General features: G+C 42.8%; 1 protein-coding gene across 2 annotated transcripts in view; it reads right to left on the reverse strand.

The window, feature by feature from the left end:
- Window positions 1-20,539, reverse strand: part of VCAN (versican) — a 112,363-nt gene extending 91,824 nt beyond the window's left edge. For both annotated transcript variants that reach the window (XM_075138150.1, XM_075138149.1), the window contains exons 1-3: window positions 20,452-20,539; window positions 12,437-12,512; window positions 3,926-4,297 (exon numbers count right to left, since the gene is read on the reverse strand). In XM_075138150.1, coding sequence (XP_074994251.1) covers window positions 3,926-4,297; window positions 12,437-12,506 — 442 coding nt within the window. In that variant the 5' untranslated portion in view covers window positions 12,507-12,512; window positions 20,452-20,539. The remainder of the gene's footprint in view (window positions 1-3,925; window positions 4,298-12,436; window positions 12,513-20,451) is intronic.
- Window positions 20,540-20,843: the final 304 nt, after the last annotated feature.

Here is a 20,843-nt window from a genome sequence, read left to right on the forward strand (position 1 = left end):
ATTTTATCTGTCAAAGAAGGACATAGTAGAAATATGCAAAGTAGGTGGGTGATTAAACATGTATATCTTCCTTGTGAATAATAACTTAACAACCAGCAGTGGTTAAGTGTTGGCTTAACCAAGAGTCCAGCTGTGGATACTAAAAATGTATATGTGTTCAAAAAACAAATGGCAAAAAAAAAAAAAAATCTGTGCAGGATTGTCTAACATAAAGACATCACCTCTGCTTCAGGAAGTCCATGGGTGACAAGCCTCTGACAGCAATAGAGTGCGTAGGAAAAACAGTTATGTTTGCCCTTTGGTATCAGCTATTCCTGCTTCCATTGGAACAGGACACTGGGACAGACACGTCTTTTGTCTGAAATGGTACAGACATGAGTTTGGTTTCAGCCTAATTTGCGAGGAGGGTAAATTAGGCAACAGTTGATTATATCAAAAACAAAATCGTCTACTCAGACGCTATATAAATAATCCTATGGCAAGGTAGGATTCGATGCTGAAGCATTTTGAGTCACAGCACTGAAATACTGGTTTGTCATAGTAAAAGAAGGCAGTTTTGTATTTACCTCCCATCTTCTTGGTAAAGCTTGTATTTATACTGTTGTTAATAACATATAAATCTGAATTTTCTGAACTTCAGAAGTTCATTTGACTTCTAAAAATAGCAAATTCACTGGATATTTACATACAAATTATGAGATTTGTCTGTTGTGATAGCTACACAGAAGAAAAATAGATGCACAATTGTACACATCTTTTGTAGACAGTCTTGGTCTTGAGAATCAGGCAAAACAAAAATTAGGCATTAGAAGTTTTACTGTTTACTTACAATGACTAATAGCAACTGTTCAGCTTGTACAGCTTAACCTGGGAAAAACTATATGCTACAGAGAAAATTATTCTTCCTTAGAAATCCCGTTTTTCATTCATAATAACATTCCATCACTGGTAAAATACATTCATTTGATGCACAATGGGTTCAATAGCAGTTTTATATTCCTAACATACTTAAGTGAAAGGATAGAAATAGCAGTTACAGTAATTTTTTTCTTATTCAAGTTAGCTCTCCCAGTTATCTATTATCTTACTTGCAAAGGTTCATTTGATAAACAAACAGCACAGCTCTCTTAAGCTTATCTACCTGGCTTCATTGATGCTGGAATGTGCTTTTTGTTTGAGAGTTTCAAATGAGGGAATGTCCGTAAAACAATTAGAAATCCTGAAAATATCTAGAACTCAAGTCCTACATTCATTTAAAAATACCCAAACAAACAAGCATGCAAACCCCATAAAGTTATCATAGTAACAAAAGAGCAATTTCACCTACTTCAGCAGAACGATGCAGATAGGCTTTGGCCTACTTCATCTGGACATTTCTGAGAAATTTGTTAAATTAGACTTTACATAACAGTGTTGGCACTTAAAAAAACAGATGAATGTTGCTTCCTGAAGCTTTAGTAACGTTTCTTCCCACACCTAAATTGTCCCATACAGGGAATTTTGTAGAAGCTTCCTATCTTTAATAAAATGATTCTGCTTCATCTAGCGTTAAGATACATGATCAAGCAAGTACTACCTAAGCCAGAGTTACCACTTTTTCTGCATACTTTTAATCCACTGAAAAGCTAAAGCAACACATGCCTGCTCAGAGAAAGAGTGCTACACAAATACATTTTATGTTTCACTTGTGATGAGCATAAAATGTGCAGAATAGCAAAGCGGTGATAATTTTACCAGGACTTCATGAGTTGCCCTGCAAGCACCAGCCCCAGCTGCACCCGGGAGAGCTGACCAAAGCACAGTGCTGAACCATGCCAGCCGTCAGCTCTGAAGTTACCGCAATTAACGTGGAAACATCTCCCCACACCACGCTAATGACAGGCAGCAAAGAATGCACAAAGAGAGTGTATAGAAGATCATGTCTCTCCAGTTGTTATCACTTCGGGGTACAGATTCAAAAAGACAACATAATGGAATTAAATTACATTTGGGACTAATAGTTTTCTGTTGTTTTTTTTTTTTTTTTATAAAAGCTGAAATCGGACAAAAAAAACCATAAAGCCTTACTGAAATAAGGGCAGAAGATTTGAGCAGCAACATTCACATGAAATCCTTAGGAGTCCAATAAATGGCATTTGTTTACTTAATGTAGCAAATGGAGAATGGAGTGCACAAATGACAACCTAACAATGATATTTTCCATTTGGGTCAAGATCTGGCTTTTTCCCCTCCTGAAATTTTGACATTAAAGCAATCATGGAAAAGAACAGTTGCAGAAAGAAAATGGAGTGTGTGAAATTTTCTTTCAGTTTAAAAAAAAATCTGATCATTTCATCTCATTGCAGTGTTTTGCAGGAGCACTAACTACAGAATCTAATGTATTGCCATAAATCATCAGATATTTTATTGTAGTAAACATCTGCTGCTCCTGGATATAGATATGTAGTCAAGGGAGCACTTGAAAAGGAATATGGAATGCCAGGTACACTAGTTACTGAAAAGTAATGTTCAAACCAGGATTTCTTTTGCTTTTGCCATTAGGACTAAACAGTTTATGAAGTTATACAGACACATTAATGGTTACACTAATTTATTGTATTTCCAAATTAAGACCACACTTTCAAAACCTTTCATTGAATCCATGCCAAAAGACTGTTCAAGTTAGGTTAAGCATATTGGAAGAACAATGCCGTATTAAGCTCACAAAAAAAATCTTAGCCAAAGCCATAATTTCCAGCAGCAGATATTAATGTTTGTTTTGGGATTCAGTCATTTGAGTAAATACTGAACTTTCAAAAAACACCTAAGTGCAAAGGAGTGCAAGGCAGAGTCCAAACTAAGGTTCACGCGAGCTGGTACATCCACACAGCACAGTGTTGTTCTAAGTAATTTGGGTCCAGAATTTCCATTTATATGGCACAGAGCCTGGGCTAATATGTCCTGCCTTTCAGCACAGTTTGTTAGCTCAGGCTCAGCGCCAAACTGACAGGGCTATACAGCACCAGGCTCTAGAGCAGTCTCTACACTGTACTTATCGTGCTGTATAAGCAGGCTCTTAGCAGAAAAACACCTGTAGATCAGACGTTCCTTTTGCCACTTACATGCTTTTGAAAGTCCCGTCTTTTCTATCTCTTTACATGTACAATTCTTCCCTTCAAAGTTTTGGAAGCTATTTTCTTATAGTGATGGCAAGCAAACTCTTAGCCCTGGATCCTCCATATGGAAGAACATTAGCAGCCACCTCCCTAATTGTTTTCCTGCAGCTTCTGCCAGATGGGTTTCCTCCTACCTATCCAACCTTTATTAACTGGGACAAAAGAAACTCTTCCTTTGTGCTTGATGTTCCTATCATAGAAAGAATGGCTCCCAGTTTTGTTGGCATTATGGTTTTGTACATCAAGTGGCAAGACAGGCTAACCACAACTCCAGCAAGGCAGTTGCTTCTTTTCATCCTACACAAAAAGTTAAAAAGAAACTGCTTCTGCCTGTCAAGTCTGTCTTCCGATAAGGACAGCAACATTTTCAGACAGATGTATTAGTACAATATGTATCATGTTTCAAAAGGCCTGGTTTAAGAAAACTTTAGAGGTATCTCCTGAAAAAAAAAAGTGAAAGAAGGAGCTTGTCTTGCAAAGGATATAAACCCAAAGTATCACACTACTTTGGGAATAAACGAACAGCATTTGTTCCAGGAATTAAAAGTAGCCTCCCAAAAGGTGTAAGTGAGAAACGAGAGCGCCACGGATTGGAAAAGATTCATAAGAATAAATAAAATACAGAAAGAGAATGGGAAGAGTGAACAGTTAAGGAAGGTCAAATTGCTAAAGACACTCCTTTAAATGCTCTCAGTTATACGTTAATTACTAACTTTCAGTGTTTTAACTGGAATCACTGTTGACTACAAATGAAATAGATAAATCCTTACCCTCAACAGCCAGTGATACAATGCCTTGTGTGTCTTCAACTCCATACATAACATCACAGCGATACACCCCTGCATCACTTGCACGCAGCTTAGAGAAAGTCAGCGAAGCGTCACCGGTCTCCTCTGAATGGGTCGGAACAGACACTCTGTCTTTGTAGCTTTGACCTATTTTGATGTTGCCGTTTTGGGCCACCAGGACTGTGGTTTCTTTTGCATCTTTTCCACTTTTATCCAGTTCAACCTTTGACCATTTGATTCGAAGATACTCAGCTGCATAGCTGGAGGCTATGGTGGGTGTGGTTGAAAAGAAGCATGGCAAGACTGAAGTTCCAGAGAGGGATCCCTTTACCAGGGTTTTTTTTTCTGCTTTAACTAGAGAAAGGGGAGAGGCGGGGAGAGAAAGGAGAAATCACATTAGTGGAACAGTGAAATCGTAAACAGATACATTTCATTGTTATTTAACGATTCACAGACGTGCAAGACCTGAAATCCATGAACTTTAGCTGATTTGTAACAGGACTGATTAGTATAAGCTAAAAAAGAGTTTGTATCGATATCCTAGGCTGCTAATGGAGCCCTCTTCTGTTTGGGCAAATTTAATTCACTGCTCTCTGACTTATTTTCTCCATTTGTTATAGTCACCAAGTTATTGACCTTCTTCGGAATCTGTTTTGAAATTTTAGATGACAGATGAACTGTAAGAGCTATTTTTTTTACTTTGTATGAGGAAGACTACTCCGAGGGAAAGATGGTGAGTTACCTCGCATTTATTGCTGGCCAAAAGCATGCATAAGGGGAGCTACCGATGTTTACACCTTGCCTTACCTCACAGTAGCTTGTTCATTTGCTCTTGTCCTAAGAGTAAAACATAGTCCATGACTTTGCATATATGACATCTCTTATTCGGTTATTCTTATAAGGGTTAACTCTCTTTATTGCGTACGTGCTGAAACAAAAGCCTTTCCAGTGAGATTCTCCCAAATAGTCATTCTTTTAAAATTATTCTCTTGTAGCCTCGAGGACTTTAACACATTGCAGAAATAAAGTATTTCAGGATGTTAAAGCAAAGAAGGAAGTAAAGCGCACAGAAAGTCCCTACTTGGCTCAGACTTGACATGATAGGACCTTTATCATTTTTTATGACATCTCCAGCTGCAAACACTTTACAGTGAAATGCTTCCATCTGACAATATCCTGAGGGGAAAGTTGACTACTGTTCATCCAACCTGCACACAGCAATTGTCTGAAGAGAGGATTTCTGTTAGATTTATTCTTTTATGTGATGTTATTTCACCATACATGGCTTAATTAAGATTAAAAGCTGATGCACAACACTACCTATCTTACCTCTTTCAGTGTCCTGCACTCTAACATTTTGTGAAAGGTGGAACATGCTGATCATTAATTTGAAGTGAGCTAGGATTCATAAAGTTTAGAAATACAATAACTTCAAATACTATCCACCAACAGTGTGATACATGAAATAGGAGATATCAGCGCATGAAAATTATCTAGCTATTTATCTATCATCAAAACTATCATCTCTCCATAAAGAGTAGAAGATTTGGGGGGGGGGGGGTGAGAGAAGAAAAAGAAAGGAAAAAAAAAAAAAGGAAAAATTGCTCATTAAGTTGATTATTTTTAACAGAGACAGATGACTTTTACAGAGTAAAGTATTAATAGTATTATCTAAAAAGGTTCAATACAAGAATCATCAGCTTGATGGCCAAACATTTTAATAATAAAGTACTAACTAGAAAAACAACAAAAATAAATGGACTGACCAAGGAAGACCCAGAAGTTTGAATGGAAGTCCTCAGGTCCTTTCCATCCATGCCTATCTAACTAGAAATTCTTGGGAACACAATGCAGATACAGTCAAGACGACTGTATCAAAACTGATTATATCAGAGCGAGTATAACAACAACGGGGTAGTGCTGTGCCAAAACAGCTGCGTTGCACCCAAAGCTCAGCTGAAAAGTTCACATGGAACGGCACCGTCTGAGCACATCTTTACCAGCAAGATGCTCACTCTGAGAGTCAGGCATGCGGTGAGATTTTCATTCTTCCATTAACTCGTAAACAGAGACCGGTGATGGTACAACTCACATTTAATAGTCAAACAAACTAATCACTTCATACACTTTGGGCCCAGACCTAGCAAGAATCTATTTGCAAACCAGGGAAAGACAAAAACATGTCCAATATAAAACTGAAGACTGGAGAATTCACAAGGTTTAAAGACAAGCCTGTAGAAGTTACTGAAGACTAAAGACTAGCTCAAAAGCTTTGATTGCTTACAAATTTCTTTAGGAAAAAAAAAAATCCGTTGAGTTTTTTTTTAATTTCCATAAGGAAATAAAAACTCAACTCACCTAAAGTCAATTGATTGCTAAAAACTAGAAAGGATTGATTTTATCCTGAAGATGTACAGTATTGAAACACCACTGCCTTTCATATCACCTTTAATTTCTTGAAACTTCACTGAGTTACAGTGGGGTAGAGATAAAGAAACAGAATGAGTACTCGGTCCTATCAGTTGTGATGGAATTACTGCCAAATTGCACAGGTGGGAGATTAAAATCAGTCTCAAAATATTTAGTATTTATTATGATCTCTTGTCATCTATATACATTACAGGAACTTCTTAAATGAAAAATGACCTAGTTATAATTATCCTGACTGACAGAATTTTAATAAACTTTTGGGAACGATGTTTCTGATTATGAGTGATCTGGAATACCAGCACTGAACCCTGAGGAAATTTCCTCTCTTTAAAATTTGTGTCTTCACATCAGCAGACTGAAACCCTTGGCAAACAACACATATCATCATGATATGCAAACTAGATCTACCCTAAATTGGGCTACATCCCAGAATAGGAGACCATGTAGCTACAAACATGCCCATGTCTAACTTCAGAAAGCATTATAAAACACTATATAAAAGCACTCTTTGTTTTGACGAGAGGAGGGGAGAAGCAGAGGGGAGAAGCAGAGGGGAGAAGCAGAGGGGAGAAGCTTTTCCCAACTGAAAAAAAAAAAAAATTGGCACTGAAATATAAGATTAAGTGATGTTCCTGCACAGTTCCAAACAGCTTAATTTCTTGCAGCAGTCCAAGTTAGTTAGTCAAGCAGAATTTACTGGCCAATGCAGAAAGCATCAATAACTTCTATTAATCCTATAGCTCTTTTGTTCCTTTAGCATTTTCCCTAAGCTTATACTCCATGTTACATCTCCTTTTCAGCCACTGTGAATGGTATGTGATAGAATATTCCTTAGAAGAGACATGGTGGGCAAAAATATGAACTAAACATTTTGTAACTGTTTGAAAATTGGACACAAGCTGAGAAAAGCGGGTATTTGACAACATTGTTTTATCCCATATTTCCACCTCGCCGTGTAGGACCTAGAATACTTGTAATATCATGTAGTTGTAAACAAGAGGATGGTTTTGAAATGACTAAGCTGGTTGGCAATTAATATAAGCATTTTCTTCTGTTCCTAACTAATATGTATCACTCATGCATAATTAATTTATTAAGGCAAATACATAAACAATAAAGAAATAAAATACACAACTAAGTCCAAATCACCTGGCCACATATCTTGGCAGAACTCCCAGCAAAGTCAATGGGAGATTTGTACAAGATGATGGGAATACAGAGTCAGGCTGAGAGCAGCACAGTGCAGTCAGATTACGGGCAGACTCAGTAGGTATTGTGCCTTAGCAGTTGGGTATTTTTGTTGTCTTCCCGTGATTAAATATTAAATATCTCCAGCATCAGAATAAGTAGCAGGAAGAGAATGCAAAATGAAAACTTCTCCCATGCGATGTCCTGACAGAATACAGTCCTGTCAGGTCTAACTTACTGGGTAGGATTTTGCCACAACTTATTACTGTCTTATTTTCCCCTAAAGCTATGGCTATGCATTTGTATTAGTTTATCATGGGGATGATGGCATGTGGCACACTCTTTCTTTAAAAAAATAATTTTAAAAATTGCCTTTTCATGCTTTTTTCCCCCAGCAAAACTGCCTTAGGTCCTCCCAGTCTACCATTTCAGCTGCAAAGTCAGCTTATCCTACCAATAGTTTGGTATCTTTCTTTTGAAGTGGGAGACAAACTATAGAACTTCTTGCTTGAGAACAAAGTCTCTTTCCCTAAAATTTGTACCTTTTTTTTCTGTTGTAAATGTTACAAATCTGTTAAAATAGAACCCTAAAGAGAAAAAAAAGAAGAAAAAAAGGACAGAATTCTGCCCTTTTGTATTACATTAACCATAACGACCAGACCAGTAGGTCTGTAATGGACAAGAAGTCTGAAGAAAAGAATGCCCTACATGAAGTGACACTGCTTAAAGGAGCAATTTTGCTATATAATTAACTGAACATAATGTTGCTACTGAGCATGCAGACAAAAACAACATGCTTAAAGAATAAAAGATTCTCTTTATTTTAAGCCAAATTTACGAGACAAAAAAAAACGCATCTCATTTTGTAGTTCACCATCCACCTGCCTAGACATATGGTATACTGCCCTGCCTACCAGCAGCAATACAAAGGATCAATGAAATTATGTGTTCTGCTAATCTAACTACTAACAGTGAACCTAAAAGAAGTATTTTCATTAACCATAAATCTTCTAATGATGATAATGCTAAATTAAAAAGAATGCACCACTTACACAAACTTGTATGAAACTCTGACAGCAAGAGGTAACAGACTGAGACCCAACAAAAACCCTCACTGAGTTCTTTACCAGGTGATTTGTGGTCTGAGCAAACAGAATAAGAGAAGAAGGCATAGAGTGATGAAGAACCTACTACTTTCTGCAAGAAACTCATAGGAAGCCAGGCAAAAGTAAATCTCAGCTGCAGAACTCAACATAACGTATGCAGACATCATAGGCATGCACACATGTACTTTATAGTACATATAGAACATAAACATGATCAGATAAACTGATGTTTAAACTGGTATTTATATACCTTTGAAAGAACATATCTCACACTGCAATCTAGGGGATTTCTACTGTCTTCTGGATTACAGGGCTTTCACAAGAGCACACTCACTCATGGCACGACAAATAGTCGCTTAAAATGGGTAAGATAAACCCCAACATTGATCATAACCACAAGGTCCAGCTTGTAAACTACAGTATCCTAACACCAGCTAGCTCAAAGTGAGTAAATGCCACACTAGCAGTAGGCGTAAACCTTGCTTGTGAACTTCTGTCATTAATCCTTCATCTGTACCAGAGCAAAGAGCAAAGGTCTCGTAGAGGGACACTCCCCTGACCCCAGAAGCTTACACCATATTTCCTGCTGCTTTCCTGACACACATCTTCTGAGAATTTAAAGTCTTAAAGAAGCCATGCAAGACCATTCTCAATTTGCCCTCAAAGGAAAAATACTTTTGTTGCTACATAAAATCTAACGAGCGTGCCATGCAAACATGCTAGGTATTTATGAATGTGACCATTCATAAAGATGAGAGTGGAAGAGAAAACAAAGACAGGAATAATGACTAGTGGTGAACACATAAAATTTCGCCTACTTATAACTTGCTGTGTCCTAAATTAAGCTTCAGTTTTGTTATGACTTAAGATTCACAGATTCTAGGATTTACACTTTTAAAATAACTGCTGATTTTGACAAATTTCCCATATGACTCGAAAGAAAAATTTTAAAGTTTCAGAACAGTTTTGCCTGAAAGATTTTTAAAGGAAATATTGCAACGCATCACACTGAAGTGACTATTTAATTAAATTTAATTAAATCATATGGCGAAATCCAATCCACTGTGGGAATGGAAGCATGGCAATCTGTGTTTCATGAAAGATTTCAAGGCTTCAATTTTATATTCGAATTCAGGGTTTAAAAAGAAAAAAGTTGCAACTTAAGATGCCTAACTCTTCAAAATGCAGAGATATATTTTATTATTGGAGTGTTTTTTAAACAAAAGAAACAGCTGTATTTGTAAGTATTGTCTGTAGTCTTGTAACATTCATCCTCAAAAATATTATTACACAAACGGACATTTCTACAAAACAGAAGGATATGAGTTGATCCCACAGACTCTATTGGATCAATTCATGAAAAAGAAGAAGTTTTCCATCTTTGTCTTCTTCACCATGGCCATACTTTGAACATGTTTAAGACTCTCTGTGGCAAAAGTATGGCCCCCAACTTCAGAAATAAAACCCACAAAGTTCACAGTGTATTCTAGGAACATAAGGGTCTTTCTGAATTCCTTCCAAAAGATTCAGGCAAATAAGGACCAGTCAGAACCTGGTCTATATTCCTGAGAAGCCCTTACTGGGATGTTCATATGGAACTTGCTTAAATACTAAAAATTCTACTCGGGAGGCAACATGAGCCATTTAAGAGGTGATAAAAGGTGGAGTAAGTCAGGGGACATCTAAAAGTGCCGTCCCATGTTCTACCACTCCAAGGATCCATCTCGCTCCTCCCCACTTCCAGTGATGCACTCCCAATCCCTGAATTCTGCCAGCACTAGCGTTTGCGCAAGGCAGTGAGTCAGATCAAAGGTCTGATCCAGTGGAAAAATAACCTGCAAGAAATGTCATATACTCTCAAACAAATAATTTACCTTATTCAGCTGGCCATATACCCACATAAATACCAGTGTCAGCACAAAGGAAAGCACGAAAACTAGCACCAGGGGATGGAAAAGGGTCAAGACTACCCCATCTAGTGCTAAAATATATGTGCAATTAGACTGACCATGGAACTATGCCCTAAGTAAACATGAAGAGACTTTCAATAGGTCATAACAGAAAAGTTAGGTTTAAATTTCTTGTCATGATTCCTTTACCTTACTTATTCTATCTTCTTACATGTTTTCCATCCCATGGTTGATTTTCAGGTAAAATCTTATCTTTAGACCTCTCCTTGTGCGTGATGTACTACCATTTACTCCATTTTGAAGATGACTAATTACTGCTAGCAGCTCTTCCTTTTCCTATATTTTAAAACAGATATTTCTGCCTTAAAGAAAGCTAGAACTTAGAATCACAGAGTGATTTGGGTTGGAAGGGACCTCTAAAGATCATCTAGTCCAAACTCCCTGCCATGGGCAGGGACATATTCCACCATATTATGTTGCTGAAAGCCTCATCCAAACTGACTTTGAACACTTCCAGGGAGGGGGCATCCACAACTTCTCTGGGCAACCTGTTCCAGTGTCTCACCACCCTTACTGTAAAAAATTTCTTCCTTATATCCAAACTAAACCTACTCTTTTACAGTTTAAAACTGTTGCCCCTTGTCCTGCTCTGGTAAAGAGTCTCTCTCCATCTTTCTTATAAGTCCCCTTTAAGTATAAGTAGCTTATCAAATAAAAACTTCCAAGTTCACCATGTAGACTTACATTGCAAGTCCATGACCTCTTCTGACAATTGCTTACTTTGCCTCTCCGAATGCTTCATATGAACAAATTATTAAATGGTCAGCTGTGAAACCAAGATCCATACTATCCAAGGGCTTCTCCTTTCCACCCAAACCGAAGACCTGCAGCTGCCCTAACACGTCCTTGTTCCAGACCCCAGCAGCCAAGGGACCTGCCACCAGGTTAGCTCATGGCAGCCCCCCCCACAACAGGGGGCTGGCAGCCAGGCTGCCCACTCCAGAGGCATGTCCCAACTGCTCCTTGACAGATCACAGAGCAAAGCAGAAATGGGGCTACTGGTTTCCCCTGTATCCCACTTGCACGTAGTACCTTTGACCCTGAGTACAGAGAGGGTGCGAGCTGTGACTGATAGACCCAAAAGGCTGCTGTGGCACAACGTACGTGAGTTCATGCATTGGGATTTGACTGGGAAGTATACCAAACCAGTATTCCTGTAGCCCAAAAACTCCCCCATTTCATTCACCACTTCTGCAGCCCAGCTAGGTCTGTCCCAGGAACCCGCTCCCGCTCCCGTGCTGCCAGCACTGCTCGCTGCTCCCTCCGTGAACCAGGCTGAAGCTCCCGTGGAAGGTGTCTGCCCTCCACTAAAATTAGCCCCCCCGTCAGCCCTCATCTACTGCAAAGAGCTCCTTAGTGGATCATGGAAAATGAAGGTGCAAGACATACCTGGCCAACAGGTCCAATGTTTCAGAAGCACAGGTTAAAGGATTAAAATGGATTCTTGAACATTTTGAGAAGGCAATCTATTTTGCTTTATACGATGTAATCCTATGGCACTTTCTTATTACTTGAATTATAGTAATGGCTCTTACAAACCTCAGGAGACATCAGACAGGCGTGTAAAAACCTTGTCAAAAACATGCCCACCGACCAAGAGTTTTCTATATAAATCAGTAAGGCAATGAGAAGAACACAGAAACAAAGTTAGTTACACAGTGTAGCAAAAAGAGTGGCAGAGGCAAGACCAGAAACTGAGTCTCCTGAGTTTGGGTTGTTTCCTGAGTCCTGGGAAATACCCTACTGATTGGACCACTAAAATGAATTTTAATAAATGGTTCTGTGTATAACAGACTTACCTTTAGGTAGCATATATGTTATAACTAACGTAGAGTACATCCATAAGATACTTTTTATACTTAACAACATCTTGACCTACAAATAAAGAACAAAGGAGTAAGCGGTTAGCATTGCATTGTGTCCTTATCAAGTGTTGTAACTCAGTACATCAATATTTGTCACTGATATTAGAAGCAGTCATCTACTTTAAAGAGATGTTCAGCAGGACAGTGAATAATTCTTAATATATTGATCTTCTGCCATTTTATTCACTGTTTTAAATTTATTCCCACACAGTCGTAGTGATATATGAGTATAATCTGATTTTTCCTGGTGTGTTGTTGCCAGTTCAGATCCAACCTCTGGGTAGTTTTATGTCCGTAACACAAACTACTCTGTCATTTAGCAACAGCTAACAAGCCGGTTCATGTCAGAAGGGGCTCCCATGACAAACTTATGAATTCTGATGGTGAGTCAGTGTCCACGCTATGATCCTTCCCACCTGCAAGTAGGTTGCCAGATGACTTCCTCCTTTCAGGATTTCTCCATATAATATTTTATGGTGGAAATTTGTTACAATGACAGTATGTCCCTCTTGAATACAGATTTGTAATGAGTTTCAGGTTATTGAGTCCAGAGTGATACTCAGACATGTCAGTTCCCTTTGGGTTTGCTTCTCACTTCCTTCACTGGCTCCACCTTCTAACAGCTGGAAAAGTTCTCCACATATGTCATATGTACATAACAATATATTGCATGTTTATAATAGTATGTCTTCGTTTTTATTGCAGTTCTTAGTTACACACCTTGAATCTGTAAATATCCCAAAAATTTCAAAAGTACGCTAACAAAAGCATTACAAATCCCACAAATGTCAACTACTATAAAGGGTTCATAAATAGTCTGTCTTCCATATAGTTACACATATGTACTATCTAGCCAACATAAGAAATATCTTTCAGCAATAGTTTGTCAAACACTGCCGCTGAAAAATTTTTATCACAAAATCCTGAGTTTCCTGATATTCTGTCAAAATATGCTACTTGGATTCTTTACTTGGGCAAGTAACCTGAACTGATAGTTTTTTTCCTATCCAAGAGAGATTTCAGTTGAACTACTTTAAGGAACAGTGAAACAGAGATTTAACAAATATGTATCTGTGTTGTAACTATGGAACTTGTATTGCACATACGTATTTTAGCATTTTTTACGTTAGTGTTTTAGTTCTTTAGTACTTATGTTTAATGCTTTAGGGTTAAAATATTAACTAACACATTCAAAAACCTCCACAAGGTATACTGAACATGATAACAAGACACACAGAGAAACATCTTCAGAAAACTACTGGTGACGTGTTCAATCTCAGGAAAGTTTTCTCCACAGCTTACAGCTGCAGCCCAAACTTCACATGAGTCTGTGTGAATTGGCATCTATCCTGTAGCGGCTGAACAGTTCAGAAAAGATGCAAAACATCTCAAACCAAGCCTTTCCAATGAGGCAATCTCTAATGTAACAGCATCATGTTAAAAATTCCCACCCAAAAGGGCTGAAAACCCAAGAGCTTTTCATTCCCTATATGTGGATGGCCAGAGCCGGCTGGTTGCACTGGGAAACATATGCTGCAACCTATTCCCAGGGCGTGGAGAAAAGAATACAGCTGCTTTCCGTAGAGCAGACTGCACGCTGCCAAAGACGCCCCATCTCTGCTTCTGCCGTTCAATAGAGCTGAGTTTATAATGTGATATCACTTATTTTGCAATATTAACTTCATGGAATTTGCACTTTTTATGACTGAGTCCCAAACAAGAACTGGGACGTCTTTGACTTCATTCAGTTTGAGCCTTATTTGCCATAAAACTTTTTCTGAAGACTCTAACACATCCCCCAACACCATCCAGCCAGAGATTTATCTCTCCCTACATTTACACAAGCCATGCTGTACATGGAGAAAACAAAAGTAGCTATTTAATAACTAACTTTAAAAATCCACACTGTGCCCTGATATACTATGCATGCTCTAGCAATTCCCTGTAGAAGGTTGTTATGAGGGAGGAGGTTGCACAAGATAAAAGCTGCAGACATCGAAGTCCTTTTAATGCAATGGACCAGCTCTGAAATACAGACAGTCACGTGTTTGCTTAGATAAACACTTAAATGATCCTCATTATTACACAACATTAAAAAAAAATGAGAGGTCACGCTGAGCCTACAGATGTGCACAGACTAGAAGGCCCTTCAAGCAACCCTCGTATCCTGAAACTGCTGGAAGCCTCAAGAACCAAAACCACTGCAGACTAGTTCCTTCAGCAACACAAGCACTCTGAAGAGAGCAGAAAAAGAAGACTGACAGAACTTCCCCACCTTCAAAGGCGGTGAATGTTGGACCTGCCTGCAAGACAATGCGAAAGCTGTGGCCCCTGTGAAAGCAGAGTGGCTCCAGACCTTCTTTTGAGATGTTCTGTCCACATGTGTTTCCCATGCATCACACATGGCTACATAAACAGCTAAACAAAAATCCAGAACAAACTGTTTACAAGTTTAGCTTTCCATGTTTACCCATATGCTTTATCTCCCTCCTCCTGCAGAAGGCAACCTTAGCTTTTGGGACCAGAAACAAGGGAATCAAAGAAATTTGCCAAGAAAAAGGATTTTCTTTTTCTTGGAAGACAGGCGTGCTGCACCTAAACAGGGCTGGTTGCGTGTTGCAGCCACCACCTGCTCCACTGCACTGGCCCTGACCAGGAGTTCTTGCGTACTTGGCACATGCCAACGGGAGACCCGTTGCCCTCAGAAGCTCATTGCAATACTGTCATGACAAGAGGTGGTGTAACCGCTTCCACTTTTGGTAAGACGACAAACCCTGCTGCTATGCTCAGAGCCAGCTGAGAGCTCTGAATGGGAGCTTCTGCCCTACAGTACAAGTCCAGACTACAGGGAGGACCTCACCTTCCCATTTGTCTCCACTTTGCCCACAAACACAGAGCACTGATCCTCCAGCGTCGTGTTGGGGACTGCATTACAAACGCAATGTGAGGAATCTTATTGAAAAAAACCTCACATCTTCAGCTTCCAGTCACTAAACACAATACATACACCCACAATGAAATACGAAAACAGAAAGACAACTGTGGAAGGATAATTTTCCTGGGACTGCTGAACTCAACCATTGGTACAGAAGAGAGCATTCATACTTAGCCTTTTACTGAGTAGCGCAGGAATTACACCTGCTGCACCAAGGGCTTGAATAGCTCAAAAAAATGGCACTGTTTGAGCATGGAGTTTAATATGAGACACCTGCCAAAAATCCCCACCCGACTCTCAGAAAATCATCTCTCAACCTTTTCTTTTTCTAAATCTCCTCTACCTCGAGGTGCTTACTCAAGCAATGAAACACGCTGGGGGAAGGGTCCGATTTTCAGCCCTTAAGCTCACGAGCATGATTCCCATGCAACCCTCCATGCATGAGGGTTTTCACACTCCTGTCCTTGGTGGGCTCCCATAAACACTCCTGGGTTACTGAGTGCTGTTCCACTACAGCTGCCAGAATTAAATGTGCAATTACCCCTGCCTCTCTTTCCAAACGACAGCATGCAGATCATAACAGCAGTACCTTGCTCAGCCCCCAGGGGCTAGGCTCCTAAGCCTAGCTTAGGAGAAAGCGGAGCTCTGCAGAGCCAGCACCAGCAATCCTCCCCAACAGCCAGAGGCAAGGCAGAGGCTGCTGCTTACAGCTAGCACCCCGATTCCTGTTCAGTGATGCCCACATTTCCAGGCCATCGCTACTAGATGTGACTGCTCCTGCCTCCTCCCCTTTTGCTGGCAGAGGCTGCAGTTGATTGTGCTCCCTTGTAGCCTCCTGAGCAAAATCCCTGCTCTAAAATCAGTTTGTATTTCCCGCTCCCGCACTCTACAGTTTACAAAGACCTCTGCTGGCTGGCTGCCCTGCTGCCCCTAAGTCCACTGTAATTAGCCAAAATCCTTCTAACCATACCTTTTTCCACAAGCCTTTTTTTTCCCCTTGGTGTCACTACACCTAGAGTAGGAGAAAGCCTACTATGGACACAGTAAGAAAATCCTGCCAACTCAAGACTGCAAGGCTTGAGTAAGTGTTTAATTTCCACCTTCTGTTAAAAGAGTATCTCACTTAATGTGACCAAACTTGGGTTGCCTGCTGGCTAGTTTCCAACTGGACTGATCCATTTTATTAGGAGCTACTACAGGCAGACCGATCTACAGGAGTAATTTGCACTACATTTTTAAACAAGATACAACCCTGAGCATAGTGTCTTTTAAACAAAAGATGCCAAGTCCTTGACAAACTTCACATCTTTGAAAACTAGCAGCAGAGATTCGCTCTGAGGGGAGAGAGCAGGGCTCCTATTTTTGCAGGCACTGCTACCTTCCCTTACCACAGCAAAAACTCGTAGGAGCAATAAGTTCTGATCAAATTCCAGCTCGTGTTTAGTTTACAGTGTAAGCTTGATCTCACACCAATGCTATTTTAATTTAACCAGATGGGAAAACATCAAGTCTCTCTGTTTTAACTCCAGGTTAAGAAAGACAGTGAATTGTCCTGGTGTGGGACAGACTAAAATCTACTGTCCAAAAACTATTCCCAATTTCTCTGAAGTTGGGACAATGAGAAATTAGCTACTTTCATAGAGGTGACACTGTCTTCAAAGGCTGCAACTTCTCAGGTCACACTGAGATTGATTCAGCACATGCTGTACAGCGGTATTGTGAAAGCTGGACACATTCCTTAAACATGTAAAAAGCAGCCTTTGCCCATCGATGCTCTTTGCCTCCATAGTGAAATTCAATTCACATAAAAAAAATGTAAAAAAAAAAAAAAAAAAAGCAGGGTGGAACCCTAACAGAACCTGGCAGTAGAGAAGTGATTGAGGTTGCTGCTCCTACTAATGGGTAAAACGGTAAATTACACAGCTTTCCAGTGAAACCCCAGCAAGCTAGAAATGACCGATCCCAGATGTAGCACACCTCTTGCTACCTCCCGAGCTCTGCCCGAAACCTTCACAGCTGCTATCCCTTCTCAAATGCACACAGTCTGCACTTTCTTTTGCTTGTGCAGTCCTTTGATCCTTTTATGCCATCTGACTCTTAATTGCTGACATGTATCAACCTCACCGTAAGGGCTGCCTAATTAACTTTGCCAGTTTCACCACGTCTCTGCCATGTGATTAATTAGCCCACTGTGCTGCCACATGGCGGACTCGGCCTGCATCTGATTCATCAGTGGCGTCTGCTTAGCCCATTATCACTTGCAAAGGTCCTCCTAAGGCCTCTGAGAAGGTCCTAGGGGCATCTGCATCACCCCTTCCTCACCACCTCCAGCACCAGCAGCCGCAGGGGGAACTCTTCCCATGCTGGAGCCCCAACAGGCCGGCGGCCCTGCCTCCAGCCCCGCGCGCAGGCAGGGCCGCAGACGGGAGCAGTGACCAGAGCACAGCGTGTTCTGGCGCTCCTCGCTCTGGCAGCTGCCGAGAAGCTGCTGCCTGAGGACATCCCTCCCAGGCCTGCGCTAATTTATGCCAGAAGTGGCTCTGGGCTCTCGGACGGCCCTCGCAGAGACACAGTGGAAAATGGTCGGAGGCAGCGCCTGGAGCGAGGTCCCAGAGCTCGCATGCCTGCGGAGCCACCCGCACCCCCGTGCTCCTTCCAGCACCACCCCAAACGCAGGCTCTGCCTTCTCGCCTGCCGGCCTGCTTCCCAGGATAGTTGCGGACCTCTTCTGCCCCAGCACCCTCGCCACCCGCACGGTGAAGGGAGCGAAAGAGGCACGTGTGAGGAGCAGCGATGGGAAAAAGATGTAACGAAGCCGCTCATGGCGCCCGCGACTCCGCACCGCCGTCGCGGGGCTCAGCACAAGGACCACTGCGTTGGCTGGATGAGGGTTTCCTCAGTGGTCTTTCGGGCTCGTCCAGCGCCAGCACTGTGTGCTCCGGAGGCCGCGGGTGCTCTTATCCCCCCTCAGCCGGGCCCCCCGGCCCGCCTCACGCCCTGAGCCCGGGGCGCTGAGAGGGCCCGGCCGGAGGCGGGAAACCCGCCGGTCCCGCCCCGCTGTCAAACACCAGCCGGCGGGCGGCCATCGACGGTGTCGGCTCCCGCGTCGGTCCCTCGGGAAGCGCGAGGAACAGCCCGAAACGCCGCGGCGACAATTTTTAAAAATTATTTTATTATGGTGATGATTCTTTTTTTTTTCCCCCCCCCTCCTTTTGACGGTGGGGGAAACCGGAGCCCTCTGGCGGGAAACGAGCGGCTACAGAAACGACGAGCCAGCCGCTCGCCGCCAGGGGGCGCCGCAGTGCCGCCGCTGCCGCCGCGCCCGGCCCGTCCCGTTCCTCGAGAGCGGCCGGGGCCGCGCCCGCCCGTGGCGGGACCCCCCGGCCCCGGCCCCGGCCCCGGCCCCGGCCCGCCGCTCCCCGCCAACCCCCACCTGCCTTTCCCCCCTGCGCCCGGCGGACCCAGGACGCGTTTGAGCAGCGGCCGTCGGCGAGCCCCACAGCCGAGCCCCGGTAGAGCCTCTCCCCCCCGCCCCGCCCGGCAGCGCGTCCCGGGGGCGGCCGGGTCCGCCCCGCCAGCGCGCATCGTCGCCACAGCCAGGGCTCCCCGCCGGGCGCTGCGCCCCTCTCGCTCCGCCAAGTCTTACTCACTCTTTTTGGGAAGGAAACTTCCCCTTTCGCTCAGGCTTTTTAAGCAAAAAAAAAAAAAAAAAAAAAAAAAAAAAATCCACAAAAAAAACCCACCCAACATTTACACTCTTCCAGCCTGGGATAGGCTTCTGCAACACGTTTCAATACTCATTCCTTTTTTTTTTTTTAAAAAAAAAAGGGAAAAAAAAGAAAAGAAAAGCCATTGGGGCTTAATCCCGAAAGCCGGTGCCCGGAGGGAGAGGGGGTGGCCGGGGAGGACGTGACAAGGGGGACAATGAGGGCTGGTCCCGGCCCTCGCCCGCTCCCCGTCGCCCCTTTGTGTGGGGACGGTGCCCGGGCGGGGGCCGGATGGAGGCTGCCCGCGGGGTCCCATCCCCTGCCGTGGGGATCCCGACCCTCTGCCGATGCCGCCCCACACACACACACCCACCCGCTTTTTCCCGCCGTCGAAACTCCCTTAATTCCTTCCACGATGCTCTCACTTTTTCTTTGTAAAACAAAGGCGAAATCCCGAGGAGCGGAGGGGAAGGCAGTGCCCGTGCCCCGAGAAGCTGGCTGTGGGTGTAAAAGGGGGCGTTTTGCTCCACTGACCTTGTGATCCTCCTCCTCACCCACCGCCCCCCTTTCAGCAATGAAAATGTGGCTCAGAGGACGCCTGCTCTCCGTCTCCTCTGGAAGGATGCTGTCTGAGCACCTCAACCCCGCTCTGCCCTGTGAGCAGCTTTCCAGGAACATCGGGATAAGGAAGAAAAAAAAAACCAAACAACAAAACAAAACAAAACAAAAAAAGCAGGGGATGGGGGAACACACAAGAGCGGAGAAGACTGAGCACACGCTTCTCCCAGCGCAGGAAAACCCGGTGGCCGGAGGAAAGGTCCATTCTTGTCGCTCCTGCCACACGGGCGCTTTGTGTATTTAACACCCGTACGAAATAGCTTCCTCCTTTCTCCCTCCTGAGCCCCATCGCACACCGAGGTGCGGCTCTACCTTCCCGGCCATTCAAACAACCAGTACCAAAGACTTCTGTCAAGGCTCCCACCCCAAAGTCTTTTATTGCCTAGTTTTCTTTGTTCTCCTCTTTGCACCAGGGGGTTTTTGTGGGTCCCCGAGCATCCCTTCTCCTCTCCCCGCCGCGTGTCGTTGAACTTACCCCAGGTTGTTTAAATTCACCAATCATCGCTATTCTCTCCTGCTTAAGGTTTGCAGTTCAACTCTTTGTCCTTACAGGTACCAGCAGTAAAACAATCGTTTTAAACCTTACACTAGGTGTTTGCTGGCAATCATATGTAAAGAAAAAAAGAAAAAGAAAAAAAAAAAACAAAAAAACACAAAAAACCAACCCGCATTAAAAGAGTTATAGTTACCTTAAAAGGTAGCGTATTGCAGAGATTGCAAAAAATCACAACGTGGTGGCTAGGCTAGTCCAGAGATCCCAGTGGCCGCATGAAAGAGTAAATCCCCTCGTTAGTGCTGGAAGGAGACGGTGGTTCCGGGGTCTCCCCTTCTCCCAGAGCTCGGTCTCCCCTCCCTCCCCGCCGGCGAGCACCTGACTCCGAGCTGCGGAGCCTGAACCGAGTTGTGGGCAAAGCGAGCTCGCCTGCAAGTTCAAATGCGAGCCTCAGCCACCCATCATTATTATATCGTTGTACCGTCAGCGCTGCAGAGGAGGGGCGCTGGCTCGGGGAGAGGAGGGTTCACAAGCTCTGCAAGAGCCTCCTTGCAATTTGCAAAGCTCCCGCAGCTGCTGGGCGCAGGA

Source organism: Calonectris borealis, chromosome Z (genome assembly GCF_964195595.1).
Source record: "Calonectris borealis chromosome Z, bCalBor7.hap1.2, whole genome shotgun sequence".
Lineage (NCBI taxonomy): Eukaryota > Metazoa > Chordata > Aves > Procellariiformes > Procellariidae > Calonectris > Calonectris borealis.